At 43.7% G+C, this 12,196-nt stretch overlaps 1 protein-coding gene across 2 annotated transcripts in view; it reads left to right on the forward strand.

Annotated features, from left to right (window-relative positions):
- Window positions 1-11,458, forward strand: part of derl1 (derlin 1) — a 33,992-nt gene extending 22,534 nt beyond the window's left edge. The window contains exons 3-9 of one of the 2 annotated variants that reach the window (XM_085993682.1): window positions 318-382; window positions 1,348-1,374; window positions 5,091-5,186; window positions 6,014-6,066; window positions 7,827-7,937; window positions 8,106-8,227; window positions 9,494-11,458. In XM_085993682.1, coding sequence (XP_085849808.1) covers window positions 318-382; window positions 1,348-1,374; window positions 5,091-5,186; window positions 6,014-6,066; window positions 7,827-7,937; window positions 8,106-8,227; window positions 9,494-9,501 — 482 coding nt within the window. In that variant the 3' untranslated portion in view covers window positions 9,502-11,458. Of the gene's footprint in view, window positions 1-317; window positions 383-1,347; window positions 1,375-5,090; window positions 5,187-6,013; window positions 6,067-7,826; window positions 7,938-8,105 lie in introns of both variants that reach the window. The other variant, XM_085993681.1, reaches the window with a different exon arrangement.
- Window positions 11,459-12,196: the final 738 nt, after the last annotated feature.

A 12,196-nucleotide genomic window follows, 5' to 3' on the forward strand; every position in this document is an offset into this window, starting at 1 on the left:
GAACCTCGGACATTCCTGATCTGTGTGACGCAGTCCCGCACTGGCAGATGAATTAGCTTGTTGAGCCATTGGGAGTGCTGCATCGGTGTGGGGGCACTCATTCTTTAAACCAAGTTGAAGTTTTCAGTCCTTTGTAATTTATGATGGTGGCATTTCTTCCTCAATAACTGCATCAGAGCGGAAACTTGCACCCTGTTTCCCGAGGTGAATGATGGTATCCAACACCCTACGCTATGTATTATCCGGTATTTTTCTGACATTTTTGAACTACCTGAAAGAGCAGTCTGCAATATAATTCTTTGTGTTTTTTTATACAGGGTTCTTTGATGGGAGAACAGCAGATTACATATTTATGTTGTTTTTCAACTGGATTTGCACAGTGGTATCCTTTTTGTGAAGAGATGTTAAAAAATTTGCATTTATATAGCGCCTTTACGACCTCAGGACGTCCCAAAGTCTTGTATAGCCAATGATTTACTTTTTGAAGTGTTGTAACGTAGGAAACGCGGCAGCCAATGTGCGCACAGCAAGGTCTCACAAACAGCAGTGAGATAATGAGTAGATAATCTTTTTTTTAATACTGTAATACTGGTTGTGGGATAAATATTGGCCAGGACATTAGCGCGAACTCCCCAGCTCCTCTTCAAAATAGTGCCATGGGATCTTTTACGTTCACCTGAGAGGGCAGATGTCTCATCTTAAAGACGGTACCTCCGACAGTGTCCATGTCAGCCTAGATTTTGTGCTCAAGTCTCTGGAGTGGGATTTGAACCCACAACCTTCTGACTCCGAGGCGAGAGTACTACCCACTGAGCCACGGCCGACAGTGGTAGTAAGCCATACAGTCTAAAGCAATCCAGGTTCAACCCCTGGTACGTTCTGTGTTGGCTGGTCTTAGGGCAGAAATTGAGTGGCTAACACTGTGACCATAGCACCCCTGGGCTAGAGAGGGGGCAGGGGTGGGAAATCAGCTCCTGATTGATGCCCACTGACTCTTGTTGGAAAGTAGGCATAGGCTGGGGGACAGGATTGGGCTCCGGTGTGATGCTCGATGTTCAGTGTCTCGCTCACACGTGAAGAATAACCATTGGGCAAGGTCCTGGAGGATGTCTTGTGGCAGGGGTACAATTACACAGGCACAAGTCACTGCCTTTGGGCGAGGAGTTTGTACCAATGATGGACCGAGGAAGAAACTCGACGCAAATTATTTTTCTTTCTATTTTTGCCAACTTCCAGACCATTTACCACATTAAAGCATTGGGACATGTACGCTTAAAAGAAATGCGTACAAATATGTTAATAGGAATTAACATGCCATTAATGTTTTCCTGATCAATACTGTAACAGATTGTTGGATTAATCATTGGAATGCCTGTAAGTATTTTAGACACTTCATGAAAATCTAGTTTGTGTTTGATTTTTAAGACGAGTTGCTGGGAAAATTGGCATTATAGTTTGTCCCTGACCACAGTTCATGTTTCCTTTTGGGTGAGTAGAGGGAGGATTGAAGGTAAACCTCGCTTACAAAAACATGCACCTGAAGTTCTCGTTCTACTTCTACACCAGCGAACCCTTGGCCCGGATTTTCCGGGGCCTATGACCACGTACGCGGCTGTAAGTGCCCCGCAGGTTCCGGGTTTCCGCGTGTGATGCGCGTGGGCGAAAACCCGGAACTTGTGATCTGTCAAGTTTCAGCTTGACCGATCCTCCGCATCCCTGGGAAATGGACATTCACTGGCGGAGAGTTATTTGCCCAACTACTGCCCATCGAATGCCCATGAAACGCTTATGCCTGGTAAAAGCAGGCGTACGGTCTTTTACCAGCGTAAGAGTTTAAATAAATATATATTTTTTAATTTAAATTATGTAAACATAAAAAAACTTTAAAATTAGTTTAGGTTATTTTTAGCCCCTTTAAAACGTTTAAATTTATTTTTCAAAAAATTACATTTTTGTTTTAAACGTTTAATTTGTATTTTAATTAATTTTGAACATGTAATGATTTATTTTTTATTGAACTGGTGTGTAATTGTGTTTTTTAGGGGATTCCTATTCATGCTTATGGGGATTCCGTATGTAAATGGAATCCCCATAAGAATAATGGGGGTCTCCCTTTTTGATTGGTTGGTTGGGCCGGCCCATGTTGATCCCAGCGATGCTTGCGAACTGCGTGCGCCTTTACGCAGGCCCAGGAGCGCAAGTGTCCGAACCTCCGGGACCAGGTAGGTTGGTTTGTTCTTTTCTTGCGGGTCGGAGGCATTCGGCTACTGGAAGCTTCCGACCGCAAATTCAGGCCACCTTGTGTTGCTGATCAAATTACACGCAAGACCAACAAACTAGAATCCAATTGGTTTACGTTGGTGTGAAAGAGAGGTTTCATAAAAGTATGTTTAGTACACACACACAGAATACACAGAATCCCCACAGTGCAGATAGAGGCCATTTCGGCCCATCGAGCCTGCACCGACACATATCCCACCCTATCCCCGTAACCCCATGTATTTAATCCCCCTCCCTCTGTTTCACCATCAGTGTCCGAGCCTTTGGTTATCGTGACTGCAATTATGGGACTCTTTCCTGCCTTGCTACATCTATCACTGCCTTCAAAAGCCCCTTCAAAACCTCTTCCAGCCCGACAATTCTTTGAGAACTCTGCGTTCCTCCAATTCTGGCCTCTTGGGCATCCCTGATTTCCTTCGCCCCTCCATTGCCAGCTGCCTAAGCCTCCATTGCCAGCTGACTAGGCCTTAAGCTCTGGAATTCCCGCCTTAATCCTCTCCGCCTCTCTACTTCTCTCTTCCCCTGTTAAGACGGCCCTTAAAACTTACCTCTTTGACCAAGCTTTTGGTCACCTGACCTAATATCTGCTCGGTGTCCAATTCTGTTAACGCTCCTGCGAAGTGCCTTGGGACGTTTTACTACGTTAAAAGGTGCTATATAAATACAAGTTGTTGTTCAAAAGCCCCCCTCAAAACCTACCTCTTTGGCCATTCCTTTAATTTGACCACTATTGGGTCCATTTTGTCCCGTTCCCTCCCCTTTCTGTGACGCACCTTGAAGCATTTTGCTACTTTAAAGATGCAACATGCACATTCTTGCAATTACAGTAATACTTTCACTGGAGACACAACTGGCACAAAAAAACACTTGCGTTTTAAAAATCAGAGTTTTGGTGTTTGCTTTACACCCTGGCACCATAAATTGTTGGGTTTAAAAAATAAATAATTCGTCCCTATTGTACAGTCTCTTCGACTGTTAGATCATGTGAAGAATTTGGTGGTACAGGTAGACTATCCTTTATCCGAAAACCTCGGGACCAGCCGAGTTTCGGTTTTCGGAGAATTTCGGATTTCGGAAGGTGGGTTGGCGGGGGGGTCGGCGGTTGTCGGGGCCGGCGGGGTCCGCGGGGGGGTCGGCGGTTGTCGGGGCCGGGGGGGGTCGGCGTCGGCGGGGGGTCGTGCGCACGACTTACCCTTTATCCGAACTTCCGAAACCGGAACCCTCTAAAAACCGAAGGTTTTTTCGTTCAGCGTAAGTCGTATGCACGACTTACGCTGAACGAAAAAACCTTCGGTTTTTAGAGGGTTTCGGTTTTCGGAAGTCCGGATAAAGGGTAGTCTACCTGTAGTTTCATTTCTTTCTCTTCCCTTCCCCCCCCCCCCCCCCCCCAACCCCGAGCGCTCATTAAATTGGACGGAGCACCTGGGACTTTAACACTTTGCCTGGAGGTAAGGCTATTGTCCATGGAAATCAGCTAGAATGTTGGGTCTGCCCCAATGTTGCAATAGTGAAACCGTAACTCCCACTTTGCACCTTGTGTGTCAATATAAGGCGTGATCGTCACAGAGAGACAAAAGGAAAAAAGATCTTTCTGCAATTTGAGAATAAATGGCTTCTTCATAAGTGAAAGATGTTTTATTACGGGGGAGGGGCGTGGAGAAATCCCATGAAGGCTGATGCTGGAGTGTGATTTCTAGCACTTGTTCTTATCCAGATATGTTTCCTTAGCATGTTGTCCAGTGAAATATAGCATCGAGCTTTCCTATTCACACGAAAGAAGAATGGGCTCCGTACAGGATAGCTTGTGGGCAGGAATGTGTTTCATCTAGAATCTCAAACCATAAGTGTGAAATCTGAGTGACTTATTAATGTCCTTTGAACTCCGATACCTGTTGAAGCATGTTCTAAATGACGTAGCACAAACCGTTTCCCTGAAAGCGGACATTTAGTTTGGTGGTGGGATGCTGAGAGCATACCATGGAGCACTTGCTGCAGTGAGGTTATACCTACGTTATTCGAACTGCAGTGATGTAGACCGTGACTTTTACTGAGCATGTGAGGGAATGCACAAGCATGAACCAAGACAGATGGTGGTTAGACACTAGGGGCTGTTTCCTCTTTTGCTAAGACAGATAACTAACAGCACAGCACAGGAGGAGGCCATTCGGCACATCGAGTCTGTGCTGGCTCTTTCGAAGAGCAGTCCAGTTAGTCCCACTCCCCCGCTCTTTCCCCATGTCCCTGCAGTTCATTCCCATATCCCTGCAATTTTTTCTCCTTGAAGTATTTATCCAATTCCATTTTGAAGGCTACTATTGAATCTGTATCCGCCACCCTATCGGGCAGTGCATTCCAAATCTTAACCACTCGTTGCGTAAATCTTTTGCCAACCACCTTAAATCTGTGCCCTCTGGTTATCTACCCCTCAGCCATTGGAAACAGTTTCTCTTTATTTACTCTATCTAAACCCTTCATGATTTTAAACACCTCTATCAAATCTCCTCTTAGCCCTCTCTGCTCTAAGGAGAACAACCCCAGCTTCTCCAGTCTATCCACGTGACTGTATTCCCCCATCCCTAAAACCATTCCAGTAAATCTCTTCTGTATCCTCTCCAAAGCCTTCATGTCCTTCCTAAAGTGTGGTGCCCAGAATTGGACACAATACTCCAGCTGGTGCTGAACTCGTGTTTTATAAAGGTTTAGCATAACTTCTCGCCTTTTGTACTCTATTTATGAAGCTCAGGATTCCATATGCGTTATTAACTGCTTTGTTAACCTTTTATAAAGTGATAACCATTCCCTGTTGGCAGATATTGTTCGTCCCCCTCGTTCTGACGGTGGTGTATGTGTGGGCACAACTGAACAAAGACCAGATTGTAACATTTTGGTTCGGGATGACGTTCAAGGTAGGAAAATCTAATCATTATTGTTAATCTAAATGTTGGAACAAAAGCTGCATTTCTAGCTTCCCAATGGCTTAGTCAGTAGGCGCACCATCTGATTTGTTAATGACCAACACAGACGCTCCCAGATTTTATCTGTGGTCTGTGTATAGTTGGCTGATGTCAACCAGGACAGCAGCAGGGTGCTACAATTGGCCTCTCTGTATTTTCCTTTATGTCCTCGGGACGTCCCAAAGGGCATCATAGCCATTGGAGTACTTTTTTTGACTCTTGTAATGTAGGCAAGCGTGCACAGCAAGGCCCCACAAGCAGCAATGAGATAAATGACCGGGTAATATGTTTTTAGTGATGTTGGTTGAGGGATACGGGGCCTTGGATTAACGTCCCATCCGAAAGACAGCGCGCCCGACAGTGCAGCACTCCCTCAGTACTGGAGTGTCAGCCTGGATTATGTGCTCGAGTCTCTGAAGTGGGGCTCGAATTCATAACTCGAGAGGCGAGTGCTGCCACTAAACCTAGGCTGACACTGAGAGTGTTGAATGTTAACTATTCCTTGGTGTTTTTGATTTTCCTTCTTCAGAGAAAGTGTCTAATCTTCATTCTGCATCTTCCCAGGGACTTGGTACAACCTGGGAACTCGGTGTGAGGTATTGGAAGGGGGGGGTGGTGGGATGGGGTAGAAGCACCTGTGATGCCACTATGTAGCAAAGCATGTGACAGTGGATAAATACACAATGCCCAGGACCACCCAATACCCACTTTTCAACAAATCTATATTTGGGTACAATACAAAAATCTTCACCCTTTTATGTTTTACATTGTTTGCACAGGCTTGTTACCTACCTTGGGCTCTGCTAATATTCAACTATATTCTGAGAAATTCGTAAGTACACAAGATTAAATTCTCTCTTTCTCTGGTACAGATGATCAGAAATTCATATTGTATGAACGCAGTGTAAAAGTCAGTCTCTGAGCCTTGTAGACCAGGAACACACCAGGGTTGATCTATGGCCTGCGTTAAGGTTAGCAAAAGGGGGACACTGCACTTGGTCTTACTAGACTAGAGAAGGAGTATTTTCCAGAGTTCCTGCTCCTGACTACTATTCAGTGACCCTTGCTGGATGTGCATCTATGTGGGCTCCAGGTGAGAACAGGATTGACCTCCGCTGTGATTCTAGTTGGATAGCCTGCTAGCACTCGCACCCATTCATGACCAGTGACCACTCGGGGGTGGGTGGAGGGCAACTGTTCCACATAAATTGTACTCCTGCAAAGCCTGTTTCTTTAAATGCGCAGTCCCTTTAAATTTCTGCGCATGCGCGGTATTTACAATGTAAAGGCCAGTGAGCAGCCTGCATGGGACCTTTTAGATTGCCGCAGGGCCGTGCAACTTAGCGGGAACATTGCTCACAGCACTGCCATGAACCAGTGCAATCGGGCAGCGTTTTACAACGTTTAAAAAAAAAATTTTGCTTTAAAAATATTCCGTGATATGTTTAAGAATGGTAACTTGGTGCAGTTTTGATTAATACAGCTGAAAATGGGTTTATCACAAAAAAATAAGCATTTTAAATCACAGTGCCAATCCACCACCTGTGAGTTAACCTGATTTCAAATTACTGAAAAATATATAAACTATTTTCTAGGTAGATTAGGGTACAGTAGTCAGTTCCTTAATAAATTTAAAAAAAAAAAAAAAAAGTTTTCATTCGAAACCTTTCAAAACTATCTATTAGTGTCCTTGCGTCCAAAAGATCCAGGTTAATTTTTGGAGCCTCCTCGAAGGCCCACAAACGAGCGCAATTAGTGGAAGCTCCCAATGGTGGTGAATTCACCTTGGGGGCGTGGCCAGCTTCTAGCGCGATGTTTTTAAAACTAGCGCAAAACATCGCAGATACTCGGGTTGCGCCGAACCCAATTTGCGCTTAAAATGCCTCGTAGTCCCTGGTTCCTAATTCCGCACGAGGACCTGCAAACCAAGGCGTCGAACACTCCTCGTCGCTTAACGCACAAAAAAAAAGAAAACTGCTTCGTGCTGAAACTGCGGACTGGGCTCCTTTTTGGATTCTGAGCTGCGCTTGCCTTGGTGATTCCTCGCACCTTCACCTTTCCCAGTCTGCGTACGTCACTGAAGGCAGAATATAGTCTCAAAATCCACTTCTTGCTCTTGGAAGGTGGGCAGCCGACAGGTGTCCAACAAAGGAGAAAAAAAAAAATTCACCCGGACCCAATTCAGAGTTCAACTCCTTGTATGTGCAAGAGTTTAACGTGTAGTGTTGGAAAGAGACTAAATTGTGCCGAAGAATCCCGCGCAATCGAGCGGAAACTCTAGCCCTAGATATTTAAACATGGTTCAGCACAGTGAGGTAAAACTCATTCCGTACAATGATGCCAGTGAGCACTATAGCAAAGAGACTGATTCAAAGGAGAGGCTTGAGAAATCTATCCCAGTCAGTGTCCAAAGTAGTGTAGCAGCACCACATTTCAGTTTAATCCCTTGTTCATATGATTGGTTTTAAATTTGTTGATGCATTTGTCTGTCTTGTTCATCTTGAACTTGCATTTGTGTGTTCTGCAAATTAAAAAAAAAAAAAAAAAAAGTGCTTTTGGATTTTTGTTAATTATTTTTTTAATCCATGGCAGGATAATGGATGAGCTTGTTGGTATCTTTGTTGGCCATATGTACTACGTCCTGATGTTTAAATACCCTCAAGATTATGGTGGAAGAACATTTCTTTCTACACCACAGTTTTTGTAAGTAAAAATAATTGGTACTTTTACACTTTGCCGTTGATTTTGTTTTGTTGAATCTTTAACGATTTTGATCACAATTTTGAGAGATTATATTTGGAAAACTGTGTTTACCTTCTCTTCATCTCTTCTTCTCTCCTTTCCCCCCCCCCCCCCCCCCCTTCACTCCAGGGCTCGATGGTTTCCTCCGAGGAGGGGTGGTATATCTGGTTTTGGAGTCCGACCAGCTAGCAGGAGACCACAAGCCGAAGATCAAGGGGCTCGATGGGGGAGAGGGTATTTCTGGGGCCAAGGTCAGAGACTAGGAGACAACTGAACATCTTTTCTACATACACCCCAACACTTGCATTTGAGTCATTTCTCAGTACAATACGTGTTGCCCAACAGAGTATCTTGTGTTCTGGGATTACAGCTGAAAGTTTAATGATATGACTATGGGAGGCTGGTAGGATTATGAAAAGTACTGTCTACTTGGCTGATAAAGAAAGCATATGAAATATTGATCTGGAACTGTACAAATGTATATCTCCTGTAGACTGTAAGTACCATGAATCTGATCTTTAAGGGGGATCTCACTTTCAGAAGAATTTTGTAGAGATAGTCAAAGTCTGTAACCTGTTTTTTTTAATTGACCAGTCTATGCAGGCAGATGTTCTTCTTTGTTCTTCCAATTACTGCAGTTGAAACTCGACTACCCACTATAACAGAAAGGACTTTCCCCTCACACCTTCCCTGGGGCATAACACAAATTGGCAGGGAAAATCAAGATTTCCCAAATTACTGTATTCTACTGATTTCTCTATTGGACTGTGTTTGGACAGGCAGCATCTGCATTGATCAGGTTGGCATGGAAGATGGATGCCAGGGAACTCACTGGGGAAAAAGCGCACACACTGTCTCTTAGCATTTTGCCCCATGCCTGGATTTGCATTGGTGTGGTTTTATGACCAACTTTCCTGGGTCTACAGCAGAACCAGCAGCTCGGGGGCTCGTGTCTGTGTGCGAGTGGAGTGGCGGGGGGGTGGGGGGAAACCAAGAGAGGAAGCTTTGAGCTGGCAGATCAGCTGATTGAAGAGCTGTCCAATACCCCCAGCGGGCAGATTGTATCCTGAGACGCGGCAACATTGACAGCACCAACTCCCGCTGATCATGGAAATCCTCGGAAACTGAATAATCAAAGTTCCACTGTGTTGCGTTCTATGATTCTTTATCAGAATTCTGAAATCCAAATTGTGACAAAGGTTTGGTTAATTGGCTGCTCAAAGTTTTTCTAATCAGCAAGGGGAAAAAAATTAGTAAGTCCGTCTGCAGATAGAGAATAATACTTCATTGTTTTTGTGCTAATTTCTTCAGTACTATAATACAGCTATCAGAATTATTGCCAAATTGTATTTATAACCTGTATTTTAGAACTTAAGAAACAGAATGGGTTGGCTCTCCTCCTAGATCAGAATAATCAACTTAATGAATAGAAATGGTGCTTGCAGGGCAGAAGGACTGCTCAGCACTCACTGATTTTGTTTCACCTTTTTGATTCCTTGCTCCCACCCCTTTTTCAGGTCTCTGAATGGTACCAACTGAGGAGAGGTTGGCAAACTTCCATCAGGCATTTGCCACTGTTGCCCTTGAGCCGGCCACTAAGATGTGCCAAGAGCAGCCCATTGGTTTCCCCAACCTCCGACTTGCGCTTGGTGCCGCCTTGTGGGGAAGGACCGGTAGTGTGGGCCAGTGGCACAATTCAACATCCCAGCGTTCTTTGGTGCCATGCTTTGTAGGTCCTTGTATGATTTGGAGGTAGCGGATAAGAGGTGGTAGAGACATTGGAATATACTTACAAATTACTGTGACAGCGCAGCACTCGTTACAAAAGGAATCCGGTGACCAAAAGTGCCAAAATCACAAACCTCTTGAACACCAAATAATAGTATATGTATTCCCTCTATCCTGAGAAGCTCAAAAAGATCTGTGCTTTTCTTCCATATTGAAAAATACTTTAATATTTTTAAAAAACCACAATCTCATGGCAGGTAATGTTTAATACCCATCTTTAACAAAAACTCTTTTGAATGTCACACCCCTGATAAGTAATCTAAAATATGTTACAAATATTATGTATGCATGCACGCACCTCCTGTGAACTTTTTCCATTCTAAGTTCTTATGTCCTTGTTTATAATGGGAAAAACTTGTCGCCCTGTAATTGCGCCCCCTGCCAGTGGAGGCAGTGCAGTGCCACCAGTAGCGGGAGGTTGGAATTAGTGTGCAGTTTACATAGGCAGTTCCTATTCTCAATGTGGTCACAGAACTTTATAGTGGAACAAGTTGACAGAGCTTTACAATGGAAATAAGGCTAGAATGTATGACTTTAAAATGGGGACTGAATTGCTTCTCCGCTTCCTGCCCTTTAACCTTGCTTCACCCGAGAACTAGGCTTGTTCGACTCCCTGTGTGCCATGTCATGGGAGATCAACTAGCGTACTTAATTTTAACTTTCACTCTTGTGGCTCAATTCAACGACACCCTCACCTAGCTCGAAAGAAGAAAATTGTAAAATTCACGAAAGGGCATCGGATCTAGCGTCCGATGCTTGAAATGCACATTTAAATTCACGAATGTAAACAAAATAACTTTCTGACAGCAGTATCTGTAAACCATATCATTCCTAAATAATCAGTTTACACAGTCACAGCAAGCAAATGTAAGGGAGCAGAGGATAAGTGAATTCGCCAAGAGAATCCAGGTCAAAGAGAAAGCTGTAACGGTACTGATTCTCCGACCCACAATCCCTTCGAGCATTGCTTCCCTGGCGGGAGTGTGGAATTGTTGAATTCACGCACATTATCCCATATTAAGCTAGACTGTTTGTTTTCTGTTTGTTTAAATTCACTTTTAAGTCAAATTTTAATGTGTGGTAGATTCTAGGCTTATGTTGGTTCAATCACCCTTTTGATCCAAGGCTTCAAAAATTGAAGCTCATTCAGAAAAATCTCGGCACGTCCACAGGAAGCAGATTGGATTGCTGCTCTCATTCTAACCTGTTACTATAGTCTGGACACCAGGACAGCCGTTTAATATAGTACAGTCTTGCTAGATTGCCTGTGATTACATGGTTGTTTCATTATTAGTGATTTTGAAAGCCTAGAACCTCCTTTTCTTTGTGGTTGGTTTAAATACATAAGATTATTTTCAACTTGGATTGTAACGTGTTGTGTCTGCCCCCAGGAAATGCGTTTAAACTTTTTAAATCACAAGATGCCCCAGATGGATGAGTGAAGATTTTTATTTGGTTTTTATTTACGTTTTCTGCAACCTGTGAAAGATTATATCTTTATACAACGTGCTAGATTGGATTTGTTTTTTTTTGTGCTAGTCTGTTCCACTGAGGGTTGAATGTAAACATGAAAATATAAAAGATTATTGATGAAACCTCAAAGGGTATACAGTTAGTGCATATTGATCCCTTGAACTGTTTTGTAGAAAAGATTTATGCTTTTGTAATTAAAGCACAAACTGATAATTCTAAAATGAGTAGAAGTCTATGTTCTTGTACACTAGTTATACAACATGCCTGTTTGTTTTCTTACACACTACACCAATGCGAGCATGTTGTCCACAGTTCTGTGCTGAGTAAGTTCCTGCTCTTGGGAAGAGGGGAGTCAGTGAGTGAAATGGAGAGGCAATCTATTAACAGTCAGTATGGCCACCTGAAGAATTCAAACAAACTGTGCTAATGAATGTACAAAAATAAGAGATTTTGATACTGTGAACTACAAGAGGCTAAACTGCTAGCTCGTATATCGTACTAACATCCTTGACCCAGCCACTTCCTATGGCTTAGTGGCTAAGCATGGGGCAAACAGCTCTTTGAGGTTGCAGGTAAATCCTTGCTTGTGGGCACAGCTCACCCTGTGGTCCCGATACTGTTGTAAGCTGCAGTATCCTACCGCCAAACCCAAACTCCCGCATCATTTCCCTTTCTCTGCCCACCTCACTGAGTGAAACTACCAATTTGTGCTGAAGTTTGGGTCGTTCTGTGCTGTGAGCCTAAGCTTACTAGAGTGAAATGGATCAGTGATCTCGCAGAAAAGGCCATATTCTGAAACCAGAGCACCAGCCAGTCCCGATTTATGTTTTGGAACCTCTTGGCGGATCAGCTTTCCCCAATGGCTCGATGGGTTTATCCATTTCGAAGCAGAAATCAAATTGTCTTGAATGAAGCACGGTGGCATAGTGGTTAGCACTGTTGCCTCACAGCGCCAGGGA

The sequence above is a fragment of the Somniosus microcephalus genome, chromosome 7, assembly GCF_052327205.1.
Source record: "Somniosus microcephalus isolate GS21.2 chromosome 7, FLI_Smic_1.0, whole genome shotgun sequence".
NCBI classification, from domain to species: Eukaryota; Metazoa; Chordata; class Chondrichthyes; order Squaliformes; family Somniosidae; genus Somniosus; species Somniosus microcephalus.